Source organism: Delphinapterus leucas, chromosome 19 (genome assembly GCF_059928025.1).
Source record: "Delphinapterus leucas isolate spDelLeu-1000000601 "Yukka" chromosome 19, BTC_Dleu_Yukka2, whole genome shotgun sequence".
NCBI lineage: Eukaryota > Metazoa > Chordata > Mammalia > Artiodactyla > Monodontidae > Delphinapterus > Delphinapterus leucas.
This window is the reverse complement of record NC_143147.1, coordinates 12,295,082-12,312,611: the sequence shown is the minus strand read 5'-3', so window position 1 is coordinate 12,312,611 and position 17,530 is coordinate 12,295,082. Positions and strand designations below refer to the sequence as shown.

At 44.3% G+C, this 17,530-nt stretch overlaps 1 protein-coding gene across 3 annotated transcripts in view; it reads left to right on the top strand.

Annotated features, from left to right (window-relative positions):
• The window catches only part of SHISA6 (shisa family member 6), a 242,096-nt gene that overhangs the window by 99,054 nt on the left and 125,512 nt on the right, over positions 1-17,530 (top strand). For 2 of the 3 annotated variants that reach the window (XM_089900333.1, XM_022595569.3), the window contains exon 3: positions 17,385-17,480. The exons of the other annotated variant lie outside the window; for it this stretch is intronic. In XM_089900333.1, the coding sequence (XP_089756459.1) occupies positions 17,385-17,480 (96 nt within the window). The remainder of the gene's footprint in view (positions 1-17,384; positions 17,481-17,530) is intronic. 3 annotated transcript variants of the gene reach the window in all.

The following is a 17,530-nucleotide window of genomic DNA, read 5'->3' as shown; positions in this document are numbered from 1 at the left end:
AAGGCGCTCTTTCTTTCCAGTCTGTGCGCCATTGAGCCTTCAGATGTGAATATGTTTAATCACGGAACTTTCTTTAAAAGTCCGAGCAGCCGGCTTTATTTGGAAGCCAAGGAGGGTCATGATTTGGAGCAAAATGAAAAGATATCTACGCCCACTTTCACCCACCCTCTAAAAAGGGATTCGTAGCCAAGCCATTGTTTCCCATTAAATGCAGGTAATTACAGGGGGCGTCATGTATTAAGCACTGAACTATTAACACATTAGGGTTAAAACACAGGCTGGTTGAGAGCCTTTATTCCAGGCCCCTGCACCCAGAGCTTAGGGAGCGGCAGACTCCCAGCGCCCTTTGCAGGCCCATCTGTTCTCAAGCCCTGAAGGCCCTGAGACGGGCTTGTTTGTTATCCTGAGAAGTCCTTCCACCAAATCGAGGTCCTGCTAAGCTGTAAACCCAGGTGTGTAGTCTTCTCTTTGCTGATATATGCTATTTTTATTCCAGAACAGACGCATTTTTTTTTAACATTGAAAATGAGGCTGGTAACACGCCCCACCCCATCCCCTTGTTGGTCTCCCTAAGCCACAGGGAGCCCCTGAGCAATTACGGTTTCCACACCACAGCTTTGCCTCATTCCCGGGCAGACACATTTGACACAGCCTGGAACCTACATCTCTGTCTAAGTCTCAAGACGATCTTCAAACCTGTGCTTTCACCCTGCGTCGCCTTTAGACTCCAGAACAAACTCGTGACCGTGACCAGCCCCTGCACGAATGTTTGGGTCGTGGATCTGAAGCCCTGCTTTTCGGTGGCTGGGTAACCTTGGGTGATTTGCTTAACCTCTCTGAATCGGATTTCTCCCTGGGCAGATGGGTGTGATGACGCTTCCCTTTCAAGGTTATTGTGGGCCATCGGGAAGGGGTGAGGGTCAGAGGGGTGCCTCTTCGCCAGGTGTGGACCCCACCCAGCAGGATTTCAGGCTGATGAGATTTGGGGGAGCTGAACTGGCCACAGTTACGCTCCCACCCCTGACCCTAACCCTTCCCCAACCCTGTCCTTTCCCTCGCTTTTCTTCGGGTGGAATGGCTCTCACAGAATCACACATCAGGAGCACCCTCCCCGCCCCGCCATCTGCCCCGCACCTGTGAACAAGTAGCTCTGATGAGGTACTGAATCCATTTCTGCTGACCAAGCGGTTTCACCAAACTGCAGCCATTCATGGCCAGGGCGGGGAGTTCAGATGCCACATCCCTTTCTGGGGCTGTGAGCGAGGTTGGGGAGGGGAAAGAGGAGACTCAGCCCAGCTGGGTCCACACACTACAAGACTGGCTTCATGAGCAGACCTGCACCAGTTCCCCATTTTTTCTGTTGGTGTAAACCCTGCCCTCGGGACTCTCAGAGACTCAGGCACCATCCGGGCAAGTCCACATCACATGAGTTAGAAGTCGTGCGCAAGGGATGCCCGAACCCCCTCTCCGTCAGCTGGCGTGAAGGCAGCTGCCTCCGGTCAGCCTCCTCCAGACTGTCCTCCTTGGTCTATCTCACTTGCGTGAAGCCAGCTCCCAGAGCTGCCGTTGAGCAGATGCAAACATCCGACGCGGCTGTTCTCTCCCCGGTCACAGCAAAACAGTCTCCCTCTACCCACTTCAGCTGGAACATCTTATTTAAAGTTCACACCCGAGGAGACGAGGGTGTTGATGGCCAATTGCCTCTAAATGAGCAGAAAATTGCGAGGCCTCCTCCCTTTGGATAACAGCTGCGGGGTCTGTGTCCGTCCGTCTGGCCTCTGCCGGCCCTGATGCTGCCTCTGGGTAGAGGACCACCTCGGGCGAGCCACCGACCGCCAGCTACTGCCTCCTGTACCCAAGGAGAGCTGCACACCAGCTACTGCCTCCTGTACCCAAGCCCCCGTGGTGTCCCTTTGAAGATGCACAGAGAAGTAAGTCCCTGCTGGGCGAGGGTGGGGCTCATGTCAGTCATCTTCCGTTCCTTTAAATGCCACTCGAGGGAAGCAATCTGAGCGGTAGGAGAAGAAGGGCCTTCCTGGCTTTTCCGGGCTTAGGGACGTGAGGGCTGGAGAGAGACCTGGCTGGGGCAGGGTTTTTTCCCTCCCAGTCTGCTGGGCTGCGAGCAGGGATGAGAACAAGGAGCAAGGATGCTGAACAGATTCCAAGGCCTGCGGTGCTGAGATGAGGCTGTAGGTGACCCCGTCTTTCTTGCGTTGTGACTTCTTTTGCTCCATTTCTTAGTAACCCCCTCCCATCCGAACGCACCCTATTTCTAATATATATAGAATATTTCGGATTATAAAAGGAACACCTGCCCTTTAAAGAAAGTTTGGAAAACACAGAAGGGTATCGAAAATTACTCAGAATCCCAGTAAACCCTTTGAGAGCAACTGATGTAGCCTCTCCCACTGTACGTATCCCCCCGCCCCCGCTTTTTTTTTTACAAAGATGTAATCACATTATATATTAATTATAAATCTCTTGTTCCCTTAATGTTATTTTGTGAGAATTTTCCACAGCATTAAAATATTCTTCGAAAGATCACATAGAATGACTGCAGGGCATCCAGCCTTGGGAGGTGACATGATTTATTCAACCCACCCCCCGTCGATTCCATTTAGCTTGGTTCTCATTTTATACTATTATAAACAATACTGTGATGATAATCGTTATACATAAATCTCTGCTATGTCTGTAATTATTTCCCTTAGATAGATTGCTATGATTAAGCAATGACTAAGTCCAAAGAGGTGCATGTTTTAAGACTCTTACTATATCTTAAGTCAATTACATCACTGATTGCCCTAAAGAGACACTGTCCCATTTTATTTCTTCTTTTCTGTGTTGCCTGTTCATGTCCACAGCCTCTTTTTTTTTCCCCTGAGGAAGTTCATCTCTTCTTTATTTGCAAGAGCTTTTTTATATACCTTAAAACTACTGTTTTTTTTTTATAAAGTGTTAATTATGGGCGAACGCACAACATAAAAGTCACCATCTTAACCATTCTTAAGTGTACAGATCAGAAACGTTAAGTATACTGACCCTGTTGTGCAAGTTGGCGCCGCCATCCATCTCCAGAACTTACTCATTTTGGAAAATGAAAACTCTGTCCCCACTGAACAGGTCCCCATTCCCCCACCCCCAGCCCCTGGCACCCATCATTCTGCTTTGTGTCTCTATGAATCTGACCCCTCTAGACACCTCCTGTACGTGGAATCATACAGTATTTGTCTTTTAGTGACCGGTTTATTTCACTCAGCGTAATGTCCTCAAGGTTTATCCATGTTGTAGTATGTGTCACAGTTTCCTTCTTTTTTAAGGCTGAATAATTTTCCATTGTATATGTGGACCACATTTTGTCAATCTGCTCATTCCTTGATTGTCACTTAGGTTGCTTCTACCTTTTGGCCATTGTGAATTAACTCTGCTACGAACATAGGTGTACATTTATGGTGGGTTTTGACATACGCGATTCTAACCATTTTTATAAAATCTGCTCCATTCATCTTTCCTTTCTTTGTGCTTCCTCTCTGCCCTCATGTGTAGACATGTCTCGATCAGCCAAGGTTGGGAAGATCTTCACAAACAGTTTCTTCTACTTCTTTTACTAACTCATTTTTTCCTATTAAATTCTGGACTCTGACTGGAACATGTTTTGATGAATGGCGTATGTTCTGCTCAGAATATGTCTGCAAGAAACACAAACCCACTCAACATACCTCGAATAAAAAGAAGCTTATTCAACAACACAGGGGTGTCTGGGGGCTGCAGAAACTCCTGGGCCTCCTGGGAACGGGGCCAAGAGTCTCTCTCTGGGGCCTTTCTCTTTGCAACAACGTTCCTCTTTCTGGACCAGGTGTTTCTGCTCCCACTTGGTTTGGGAATGCACAGAATCTCGGGGTGTCTTGACACCAGCACCAACTCTGTATGACTTTACACGTCCAAATACTCTGACTGGGAATGCTTCAGACTCTTAATTTATATTCTTGAGAGCAAAAAAGCGACTGGCTCAGCACGGTTCATGGGTTGGTTTGCCTGCGCCTGTTTCTCATTTCTGGCTCAATCAGCTCCGGCCAGGAAAGGGGAGATGGTCGTCTGATACAAAATAACCAAGGTTTCCCTCTTTATTAGGAAATTAGTGTGGGCCTTCCAAAAGGATGTATGTCTGGGCAAGCACCCCAGTATGTCTGTTTGAGGAGAACCTGTAGACATGAGTCTAGCTTTCCCCACCTAGATAACCAATACCTTTATTTCTTCCTTTCTTTTCTCACCAGTAGCAATAATGGAAGTGAAGGGCATCAGTGCCATAAGGAACAGGGCAAGTGCTGTAGGTACTCAGAGTTGGGACCAGGTCATGGCCCCCTGGGTTCAGGGCACTTTCACCTTTTCCGTGTCATGGGGAGAACAGGCTACATGCCATAGCTGATTTCACCTGCAGGACTTGCCAGAGGGTTGCTTGGGCCCGGGATATTGGACACAATATTCTTTTTCACTTCTTGCCATTGAGCTGAAATCCTTGATCCCATATTCCTGGGCCCAGTTCTTTGGAACATGACCTCCACTGACCTTCTTTCTGATGCTTTCCCCAATTTCCCTTTCTTGCCATTTAATATGTCTTTATTTCTCATGGCAGCCTGAAGCTGATGAAGGGCTACAGGCCAGGGGTAAAACAATGTTCTTCTCAAATCTTGCCTACCTACACGACTAGCTGTGCAGTTTGGGACAAATTATTTAAAACAGGGAAGATTTTATCTTGCTTATGTGCCGTATGGAACTATTGAGGTGTAGAGCAGAACTCCCCCAATTTTTTTCAAAGTGGTGTATCATTTTGGGTTCCCCCAGTAGTGAATGAGAGTTCTACCTGCTTCACATCCCTCACCAACATTTGGTATTGCCGGTCTTTTTAATTTTAGCCATTCTGGTGGGTGTGTAATGGTATCTCATTGTAGTTATAAACATCAGTTTTTTAAGCCTTAAAACCTTGCTTTTAAGCCTTAGGTCATCCACCAATGAGATATGTGAATAGGAGCAAGATACCTAAACACTTGGAGATTCAATTTCCTCAGCTACAAAGTAGGGGATACTCTTGTCCACCTCCAGAGGTTTTATGAAGATTGAATGAGATAATGATTACAAAGCAGAGGGTCTGGCTCATAAAAACCCTCAGTATTAAATAATAACTATTGTGGCTATAGTTGTTATTATTATTGCTATTATTAATATTATTATTACTGCAATTGATATAATCCAGGTCAAGAAATCCCCTATTTGGTTAAGGTTGTCCTGCATATAAAGACATTATTGGTTGAAATTGTCAAATATATATATATATAAACATATATATACACACATACATATTTTTTTAATGGTTTAACGTTCTCTAAGGCAGTTGGCATTGATTAAAGAAGAATTATGAGAGAAGAAATTCATTTAATCCATCAACAACTATCCAGTGGGTACAACCTACGTGCCCAGCACTATTCTAGATACTTGGCTTCCCTTCTTGTGGAAGGTAAGCTCTGGGTTTAAGAAGAGGAATAGACAATAAACAATAACCAAAGAGGTGAACAAGATAGTTTTACATAAGGCTCCATGGATATGATGAAAGTAAAATGATGTGATAGAGAATGTCAGGGAGCCTACGGTAGATGGGGTGATTAGAGAAGGTCTCCCAGGAGGTAACATTTGCAATCAGACCTGAATGATTAAGAAGGATCTGGACTCGCACAGATCTGAGGCCTGGGTATTCCAAGGTTGAGGGAACGGCAAGTGCAAGGCTGTAAGGCAGGCATGAGCTGGGCACATTGGAAGAACAGAAGATCCACCGTGGCTGTAGTGGGATGGGGAGGGGGAAGCTGGCAGGGCCGTGGCATGCAGGGTCTTGCAGAGTATTTTACATTTTTATTAAGTGTATTATGAAGCCGTGCAAGATATTTAGAAGAGGCATAGTGGGATCCGATGTCTCTTTTTAGGAGATTACTTTTAAGTGTGCTCTGTAGAGAATAGATAGCTGTGGGTAGAGAGGTAGGTCGGAAGGCTGGTCCTACTGTCGCAGAAGGTCAGATGAGAGGTAGTGGTGGCTTTGAACTAGTAGGCGGCAGGAGAGACGGAGAGCAGTGGGTGGGTATCAGATGCATTTTGCAGATGGTCCTCAGAGAGCTCGCTGATGGTGGGAGGATGAGATAAAGAGAGGAATCAAGGCTCTAGGACTGGGTAGGTGATGGTGAGGAAGAGTAGGTAGAAACGGTTTTGGGGGCTGTAGAAACAAAGTTTTCTTCTGATCGTTGTTATGGGTTGAATCGTGTCCTTCAAAAAGATCTGCTGAAGTCTGAATCCTTGTGAACGTGGCCTTATTTGGAAATAGGATTTTTGCAGATGTAAGCAAACGAAGATGACGTCACAGTGAAGGAAGGGTGGATGCGTCCCCTGTATCGGCAGGCGGACTCTCAACCACTGCGCCACCAGGGAAGCCCCTCCCTGGAGCTTTGAATAATTGTGAACCTAAGACTCTTCCTTTCCTTTCTCCTTGGAGTATCTTGAAATAGTATACTAGAGGAGGTTTGCCCCTCTAGTAATAATCATTGTTATAGTAACAATTTATTGAAGAAGTGTAAAATGCTCTGTGCTTCACATGCATTCTTGCATCTAATTTCATACTCGTCACATCCTCATGAGGCAGGCAGCATTCCCATTTTATGGATGAGAATAACTGAGGCTAAGGACGGGTAAACGGTTTGTCCAGAGCCACATGGCTGGTGTCAGAGCCAAGTTGATTTGTTGGAACCCTGTGCTCTTACCTCCTGTCTATTACTGAGACATGTCTGGGTCATTTGAATATAAATCTTCTCTCATGGATAACTTCTCAGATATATGTAATAGCCCACACATTAAATTGTCTTCCCATTGGGATATAGTCAGAAAAAAATTATAGCCCCCCAAATTCTCTCCTCTCCAGTTACTTCTTCTGCTCTCTCTCAGGCAGAAGGGTCTCTCTTGTGTGTTTTGGAAGAGATGGGGTCCCTTGAGTGGTGGCTAGAATCATGGCTTTCCCAGAAGCATGATGGAATGAATGGAACCCCAAGAATATGTAGTGACATAGGATTTAGGTTCTGTCCTAAATCACAGGTTAGTCATACTGGGACTTTGTATCATTATTGAACCTCTCTGAGACTGTTCATTCATCTGCAAAATGGAGATAATATTGTCTTCAAATATTTTCCTCTAGATAATAGCAGGCATTCGTTGGCAATGTCTCCATGTAAGGGCACCTGATAAAACTCTATAAGATGGTAGAGTTTTTCAGCATCATTCCATTGACCCGCGCCCCCCCGCACTAATTTGGACACACTCAGAGGAAGCTCAGTGTTTTCTGCAGAGTAGGAGAAGAGGTCAAGGGTCAGAGGGGAAAGCAGGCCCCAGTCACCCCATGGCTAAGCCACTCCCTATAGATCTGCATTGCGATAACAAGAGAGAGTCTGAGTAATTCACACATTTCCTGATTGACCCCTGCATCTACCCTAATCTCCTAAAAGGTTTGGGGCAAGGAAGGATTCTTCCCTCCCAGCATCCTTTGCCTCTTCTACCCAGACCTTCTTCAGGCCTCCTCTTGGCCGGTGTCCTGCTCTCAATGAGACACAACTGAAATGGTGTCATAGGCAGAGACGGGAATTTGGTTAGATGCTGGGCATCTTTCCAAGAGGATTACAGCCAGCACATCTAAAGAGAAAATAAATGGCACACCGGGGGCCCCTGAAATAGAAATCAACCTCTGCACTCTTTCCTCCAGTACAGAGGAGGCCGTGGGCTGCGTGGGCACTGGGGAGAGCTCTGATCTGGGAAGATGCGGATTTTTGTCACAGCCAGCAGTGATCTTGGACTGTTAGTTCTCCCTTCCGAGCCCCAGTTTCCTCATCTGTAAGACTTGAGCCTAGAAAAGGTGACCTTGAATGCTCCTTCAGTTGTAGCATTCTTTGATTCTATCCCAATGGCTGGTGGAGGAGGGCTTCATCCTTCTAAAATCCCTGAAGATTAATGCCGTCACCAATAAGGCTTGCCCTCATCCCCTTGGTAAATAATTAGGATGCACTAGAGATGTGGTTTTCAAACTTTTATTTTTGAGTCACGTAATGCTTCCTTTAAAAAAAAAAATCTTACCCCAAAGCATATGTAACATAGAAGAGACCACAGCAGAGCCCCCTACTGCAGTGGATGAAGTTGACCTGGAGTTTGCCCTTGGCCACAGCTGGAGACCTCTACAGAGTACATATTGATGTTTTTGTTTGTCTGTTTGTTTGGTTTGGTTTCAGGCACAAAGTACCAGTTTTCTTAAATCTAAATTAGCCAAACTGGTGATTCAGAGGACATTAATTTGAATTGAAAGGGGTTCTTTTATGAATCACTTTCTGGAGGATTTGTTCCCTAGTGCAGGGGTTACCAAGCTGTATTCTAGGTTCTGCCCCTCCTCCACCCTGCTCGAAATCCTCATTCTTCTGTATCTGATGAGATGCCCCTACTTTCCTAGGGCACAACGATAATAGGATGAAAAGCACCAAATTGAAAGTCAAGATCGGGGGTGGGGTGGGCCAGTTTCCAAAACTGTCTCCCAGTGTGACCTTGACAATGCCTCGCCTCCCCCTCTCTGGGTTTACGTTTCCTCCTTTGTCAAATGAAAATATTGGGCAAGGTGGTTCCCATACTGTTCTGGCAATCTGGGATTGCTTGCCTGGGCCCTCAGAGCCATGGACACCTGGCCTTCACCAGGTGGGCCGCACACCTGGCCCCCATCCCCAGGTCTCCCGGCTATGGAGTCAGCAGAGGGAAGACGCCAGAGGGGAGATCTTTGGGGCTGCCCAGAGTATTTGCCAACAGCTCTGCTGACTGCACAGACTCTGGAGGAAACTGTCCCCCTGTGCTTGTGCGAGCAAGCACTAGAATTGTCACATAAAGCATTCCCAGCAGCTGCTCTCTAGAGATTTTTAAACTAGTCATTGTCAGTGCAATCTGCAGTTCGACCTGGCCTGCCCCCAGTTCACCTTGGTAGAGCTAGCTCTGAGCTGCTTTATTCACTCAACCAAAGATGCCTGCATGGAGGAATGCGGGCCTCCTGGCTCCCAGCCCCAGATCCCTCGTGGAGCCATATGTGTGTGCTCTTGGGAACTAGAAGGAACCCTAGGGTTATCCTGGGGGAAGAGCTCTCAGGCCAGATAGCAAAGCCCAAGCCCTCTGCAGCTCCTGCTCGTGACTCTCTCTGGCCTGAGGTCAGCTGAGGGCACACACAGAATAAGAAGACCCCAGGGAGTTCCCTGTATGGGAAAGAGGAAAGACCGTGGTCTCGATGTGAATGGGAGCTCCCATTTATTGAGGCTTATTGGTGCGGAGTGTTAGACAAAACGATTTATACACAGGATCTCATTCAGTCCTTACCACCATCCCGCCAGGTGCGTATTAGGATCTGCGTTAGATAAATGCCGTGTCATTTACACAAGGAGAAGTGTCCCCTCTACTTCTTTTTATAAAATGACAGTTATTAGAAGGTTTTTTTTTTTTTTCATATTAGGAAGTACAAAGAGAAAAACAAAGAATGGCCCATGATCCCACTCCCTTATCCCCAATAAACTCTGTCAACAGTACAAAAAGAAAAATAACACATACACGTATTTAGGAAATTCAGACAGTACAGGAAGTAATAAAACTCAAAGGTAAACACATCCCTTCCTTCCAGACCCTCTCCCCAAAGGAAAGATAGTTTTGGTATTTCGTTTGCAAGATTATTTGCAGAAAAAAAAAGTTTTGTATAAACCAGTCTACCTGCAACGGGTCTGTATGTAGTCTCTCTGTGGATATTATTTTCATTTTTACTTTACACGAAAGGCATAATACTGAAACATTGCCCTACACTCTGCTTTCTTTTCCACTTTCTGTACCTTAGAGCTCTTCCCCCATCGGCACACACAGCCCTGCCTCACTCTTTTTTAACAGCTGTGTAGTGTTCCATTGTTTGGACGGATTCCAGTTGACTTAGCCCCCCATTGACAGAAAGTATTGCAATCAAGGCTGCACTGTCTAGCCTGGTTCCTATCTTACGGAAAAACTTGAGAGCATATATGTAGGGAAAATTCCTAGTAGTGAGATGCTTAAGTCAATGGCCTGTCCTTCAAAGAGGCACCACTAATGTATGCTCCCAGCAGCAGCAATGAGAAAGCCCATCCCCCTGGCACTGGGTCTATCAGATGATTCAGTTTTGCCAAATCGATTCATCTTTTGAAAAAGATAGCGCATGTTTTGATTTGCATTTTCTTAATTATGAGTTAAGGTTAAGCACATTTTTATATCTCCATTGACTTAAAAATTTTTCTTTTTTTTTGGGGGGCGGGGAGAGTAATTCCCTATTCATATTCCTTGTGCATTTTTTTCTAGTATATTATTATTATCATCGTTGTTGGTTATTGCTATTGATAACGATGGAGCTTTTTGTAAACAAAGGGAAACCCCCTTCTCACGTTAAACCCCAGGGTTTTACATATGTTTTGATGTTGGTCTGTGGCCTGTTTTCCCGTGAAGAAGGTCAACAGTGAAGTGGCTGCAGAGCAGGGCCCTGGCCAGCACCGTCGAGCTCCTTGCCAGCTTCCCAGAGGCCAGCTCCCAGTCTGTTCTGAGCGCGTGCAGCGCACTGCAGGCAGGCTGTAAAGATGGAGCACCGTTCCCCCTGTCGCGGAAGCTACTTCTGGTTTTATTTCATCACAATAATATATTTTTATTGCCCTATTTGCATACCAGATTTTCCAGGGCAACTCCAGTATCACTCAAATTTATTTAGGTCAATAAAGACAATTTGTTAAATGTTATGTACAATCTAATTTACCAATCTTTTCTTAATGAAGTTTTGGACCTGTGAACTGTAAAGATTACAAATCAGTACATCCATGGTTTTAGAAATTCTGTACTTTTACTCCTTGCTTGACAGATTTCATCATTGGGCAGCTTTTTCTTCTCCCAGTGAGGACTTGAGGATATTTTAGTCTCTGAGTTCTTAAAAACTGGAAACTCTCTGTTTCCTTTATTGTTGGAGAATAATTTGGAAGTGAGTAAAATACTTGGGTAACCTTTCCATCTATGTGTCTATCGATCATCTATTTAATCTATGTATTCATCCGTCATCTATCAATGAATCTATCTATAGCTATCTTAGAAACAAAATAAGATAATTATTTAGGAGTCAGACATGTCCCCAGAAGTATCTGTTTTCCTGAAGTCAGTATTTATCACATCCATGAATTTCTTTGTACTTGTATAGCACTGCATTTGTACATATTTAAATAATACAGTGGTGTGTTGCATGTTTTTAAACTCTCTGTGATGTCATCCTCTTTGCCTTCAGCTAGTTTAGTGTGGCTCTCAACATAACTAAGAATCGTCCATGTTGATACTTACAGCTCTGATTCATTTTATCCGCCCCATTGTATAGGATTACATTGTCTGAATATACCGCGATTTATCCCTTTTCTCCTGGTAGGGAATACAGGGTTTTTTTTCCCAGTTTGTCTTTTTTAGAAACAATGCTGTCCATGAACATGCTTGTGTGTATCTCCCTATGCGCACGCGTGAGGATTTATCTCGGGCGTAGACCTGAAGGTGAAATTGTCGGTTCAGTGGTGCATCTGTTGTCAAGTTTGTTAGCCGTCACCAAAGTTCCTTCCAAAGCAGTTGTACCAATTTGCACTCCCGCCAGAAGTGTGCAAGAGTTCTTGTTTCTGCTTATCCGTGTCCAGAGTCCCAGGCATTTTCATTTTTGCCAGTCTACTGGGTGCGAAATGATATCTCATTATGGTTTTAATTTGAATTTCCCTGATTACCTGTGAGATGGAACACCACTTTATGTGTATTGGCTCTTCCGGTTTTCACTTCTATAACTTGCTTTTTTATCTCTTTTGCCTGTTCTTTCTATCGGGTTGTTTTACTTTCTTATTAATTTGAAGTTATTTGTGTGTTCTTGATATTAATATAAATGTATGTTTCTATCCGTTGACTTAGAGTTTCATGATTGCCTTTGATGTATCAGAGTTTAATTTTTTTCTGGTTTATTAATGAGCACGGACTTTATTTACATTACTGGTTGATATAGAAGTCTCAAATTGTTAAAGTTCGACAAAAAGAAGTATACTTTTGCTTTTAGAAGGTGCTTTTACCAGAAACAGATACAAACAAACCAACCAAACTCAGCAAAACAAGAAGAAACACTTCTTGGATTCTTTTTCTTTATTGAGGCATAATTGATATACAATATTATATTAGTATTTGACATTTATATACATTGCAAAATGATCATCATAGCAAGCCTAGTTACCGTCTGTCACCGTGCAGACTTAATACAATATTATTGACTGTATTCCCCTTGCTGAACTTGATACCCCCATGACTTATTTATAACCGAAGTTTGTATTTCTCCATCCCCTTCAGCCATTTTGTCTCAACCCCATCCCCTCCCCTCTACCGAAATAAAAGTCTCAAAAGTCTTTAAAAGATCGCTTCACTTTCCGTAGATTTCGTGTTTTCTGAAGTTGGCTTGTGTTTTCCCCTTTCTTTCCTAAATGGCATTTCACCAGCATATATAGATATATATTTAGATCTCTGTCCTTCAAATATATAGTCTGATATCTGACTCAAGACTAAAGTCTTCTACCTGCTCAAAAGAAAATCTATTAACTTTTAATTATTGTTTCTGAATTATCCCTTCTGTCTCTCTCCTGGGCATCTTATTTTCAATAGATAGTGACTTCGAGAGCTGTCCTTTCTGTCTCTTCCTTCCTGCCATCCTTCTCGTCTCTTCATTCTTCCCTACTGAGTACCCAGTGCATCTCTCTCGTTGGAATTGTCTTCACCAACTTCTTCACTACCCACCCTGCTGTCCGTATTTGCAGCTCAGGCAAACTGTCCTGATCAGTTTGTTCCCGGACCCTCCTCCATGGCTGCTGATTGAATTTCACGGATGCGAAATTCTCTTACATCTTATTGAGGTCACCATTCAGATATTACCTTATTTTTTCCCCTCCTGTTTCTTGCAGCAAATCTCTTTTATAGAGAAACTTTCTATTTACTCAAGGTCGCTTTCTCATTAGAGCCACCAGCATCAGACAACGCCAGCAGCCCAGCCCCAGGCCTCTCTTTAGCTTTCATCTGCCTCCCACCTGGGGACCATTGTCCCCTCGGTGCTGTTCCTGTGACTGCTGACTTCTGAAGGATGGTGATGGTGAGAGGGCAGGGGCAGATCTGGAGGGAGCCACGTCATCCAGATGCTGCTTTGCAAGTTTGGTCCAGCAGGTGGGGGCGGGCACACTCTCTCTGCAACCTGAGACCACCCTTGTTCCTGATCGGGGGCTGTGTGTTTGTGACGTTGCCACGTGGGTGTGTATTCCTGCTACTTACGTGTGCTCACAGAGCTCCCGCTTACCTCTGCCTGGAGCCCTGCTGGATATAGGGCCATTTCTCTGGAACTGCGATTTGGGCAAAATTTGTACTCCTTTAGCCTCCTGCCTCGATGGCCAGCAGGAGGGCATGGACTTGGGGTCATAGCTGCAGAAAAGAGAAGGGGGCGGCTCTTTGTGTTATGGCTAAAGAATTCTGTGATACCCATTCATAACCATTCACATCATTGACCCTTGAACTCTGCACATCCCCAAGGCAAAGAAGGGGCATTGCCTCTCCTCACATCTGACCGTCCACTTGCATAGGGCTTCAACTTACCAGCCGTTCTCTTCACACTGCCCTTGAAGGAAGTGATTGTTCCTTTGGAGGGTACAGAGAACGTAAATCATTCTAGACCTTGACCTCTTCGCATTGGCCCAGATCTGGCTGAAGACTGACCTGCCCATGGTTCTCTGAAACACAGTGGTTCATAAAGTCTGGCCCCTGGACTTGTGACCATCATCAGCGTCACCTGGGAACTCGTTAGAAACAAAAATGATCAGGCCTCACCTCCGACCCACTGAATCAGGAATTCCGGGGCTGGGGCTGGGCAATCTGTGCCGTCCAGGTGAGTCTGATGAACTCAAGTTTGAGGACCACGGCTCAAACTAAAGCTGAAACTGCCACCATGCCCTTTCCAGCTGTCCCGAGAGATGCTGTTGAAAAATATAAAGGCTCCCTGGAGACCTGGGTACCCAGTGACAGGTGTCTAGACTTGGTTTTTGTATTTACTTTTCATTTGAACTCAGTATTTTCCATACCTGTTTGACCATAGAATATTCCGTATTCCTGTTCTGTGCTCCTGGTCCTGCCTCATTCCCCTCCAAACCTCAGTATGTGAAACTCCACACGTCTGAGATCCAACGTCTGTGAACTTGGGAATCATCACGTGGGCTTCTCCTGGCTTAGCGTTGCCCCGGGGTCCTGACTAAAGCCTCAGAGAAGAATCACAACTGCACTTGTTCAGACTGAGGGGTGAGCTGGCTAGGGAGAGGGTTGTAGAAAGAGTGTGGATTTAGAGGCGGGTAGACCTGGCCGGGATCCAGGGTCCACCACTGACCAGCTCCATGAACTTGGGAAAGTGACCTTTTTCCACAGGGCTCTTGTGAGGAGTAAACGAAGCCAGGTGCACAGGATGGAACTGACATGGGGTTTGCAGACAGAAGACCAGGATGCTAGTGATGGTTCAGTCATCTTCCGACTTGACACCCCTGGCCTCAGTTTTTCCATCAATAAAATGGGGGAATAATAATAACAGACAACTTACCACGTGGTAGTGATGAAAATTTTAAGGAAATAATATATATGAATGATCTTTGTAAACTGCATAATGCTACAGAATGTTCGGCTTCTATGTCAGATTAAACCGTGTTTTCAGAGGCTCTGTCCCTTTGTCTGGCACATAGTAGGTGATCGGGTGATTTAGTTGGCTTTCAGTCAAGCACAACCCCAAAGCAGTAGCGCAGTGCTTAACCCTGAGGGACCTTGTTCCAGCTGACAGATAAGAATGAACTGAAGTAGCAAAGGCACTGTTTTATGTGCCATCTTTCTCAGGATTGATTTGTTTATCAAAAATTTTATTTATATGGAGCACAAAAATAAACCAGCCCAAACCCTGCAGGATGTAACAGAGGTTCTGAATTAATGAGGTCCAAATTTATGAGCATTCAGAATTGTTACTTCCTTTTCTTAACTCTTCTGTTGTCAGGAGGGGCCGTGGGGGGGAAATGACCCGTCCACACGCCGCTTGTCCCCCTCTCCTTCATCCCCTGATGAAGTTGCATTTTTCCAGGACTAGAGTTGGATTTCTGGAGCTGTGACATGGCTTGGGATATGGGCAGAAGCCTCTTAGTTCAGCTCCAATAATTCTTTTCTATAAAATTCTGGGTTGTGACTACATTATTTTACAGCAAGGGAGTTCCTTGTGAAAAGCTGTGTGCCCTGAGGAAGGAGGTATTTATTCCAGAGTGGAGGGGAGGGCATGAGGGAAACAATGGCAAAATTCTCTTATAGTCTTCATGCCCTAGGATCACGGTTCTCAGTGTTTGGTCCCTAGGCTCGGCAGCATCAGAATCACCAGGCTACTTGATAGAAATGCAAAACCCTGAGCCCCATCCCAGATCTACTGACTCAGAAACTCTGGGGGCGGGGCCCAGCAGGTTTGAACCTGCCCTTCTGGTTTTTCTGATGCACTCTCAGGGTTGAGAACCTTTGATCTGGGAGAAGAAGGAAGGAACAGGGCCAGCCTGACGTCACTCTTCAGAGGAAGGATGCTGGATTCCGGAACCTAAATAGTGGGTGGTGCTGGGCCCCCACGAAGACCCCAGCAAATGTCCATTGCACCCACCTGAACAAATTGAAATTCAGTTGTTTATCCATTTACTCTAGGGCAATGGTTCTTCTTCCCTGTGGCACATTAGAACCACCTAGAGACCTCGTTAAAAATACCCTGACCAGCTGAACCAGAATCCCTGGAGTAGTGTCGGGACATCTGTACTTTTAAAAGTTTCCAGATGATTCTGACACGTGCCCATTTTTGAGATCTAATGCAGAGGGTGCCTCGCTAAGAAAAAATGTGATTTAGGTTGTCTTTACATTTATCATAGATTTTTCTGTTGGAAATGTATTTTACCTATTTGTATTATAAAAATTACATACTCATTATAGAAAAAAAACTTGGAAAATACAGAAAAGTTGAAAGGAGAAAAGCAGTAAGACTCATGTTCCAGCTATCTAAAGGTGGTAGTCAGTATCAGGTGTGTTTTCTTTCAATCTGTTTGTTTAATACACTGGTTTGCATTTTTTTACAGTGTTGTGATCATACTTAATATAGCATTTTCTTCCACTTTTTTACTTAACATTACATCTTAGGTAGTCTGCACATTGTTATAATTGTAAGTACAGTTTTTAATATGCTCTTGTGGCAACATGACAAAAATACAGCTTTCCTCCATTTTCACATGTGCATAGTTCAAGATGGTGTTTAGAGAGGACTTCTTTTCTTTATAATGCCTATATTTCAAGCATATTGTGAAATCCTACTTTGAATATCAGAAACAGAATATTAACTCTTTCTCTTCTCTTTCAATGTCTTCTCCCAGGGTCCTAATCTGTCCTCGGACTTTTCCTCACCCCAACCCCACAGGTAGATGGATAGATGAGGCTGATGAGGGATAAAAATCTTACTACAGAAAATCAAGAGAGAAAAACACATAAATATTTTCCCAATGTTTTAGAGCCACCACCCTACCTGTCAGCCTCAGCGGATGTTGGATTTCTCCTAAGCCACAAGGCTATAATTCATAGGATGAGGTATGATTCATAAACATACACACACATAGAGCATTCTGATCAGACCCGCACTTCTATGCTTTGGAAAGAAAGAAGCCAAAGGAACAAGACAAGAAAAAGAAAGAAGGAAGCTGGGACAAAGGAAAGGATGGTAGGACAAACAGACTGAAGTTCTGATGTGCTCAGTCAGAAATGCCAAAGTCAAGCCCTTTTTCCCACCTCTCCTTTTAACATAAGCTTCCCAGAACTTTCTTCTTTGTTGCACAGTTATATGTGCGTGTATGTGTATGTGTGTGTGTGTATATATATATACGTATATATATATATATATATATATACACATAAATGTATATGTATTTAAATTGGTAATAGATATAAAGTATGTAATACTTATATATTACATACTTCATATATATACTTTATATGTTTATAATATATATTATATATAAATTTATAAAATAATATATATATATATATAATTTTTTTTTTTTCCTTGATTGCTTCTACCTTCTGGCTCAGCTGCTGATTTGAAGTTAAGCTCACCATCATTGTTGGGTGAGCTGGAGCAGCAATGTTTGTCTTCTTGTTGGTGTCCTGGATGCGCCAGGTAATTCTGCCCCATCTTCTTGCAGGACATTATGGGAAGGATGCTTACCGAAGTGGAGGACCTGATCTCCATAACTTCATCTCATCTGGATTTGTCACGTTAGGAAGAGGACACACGAAGGGTACAGTGGAAACCATTTTTTACTAAAATACAGAGGTTGCCTAGGGAACC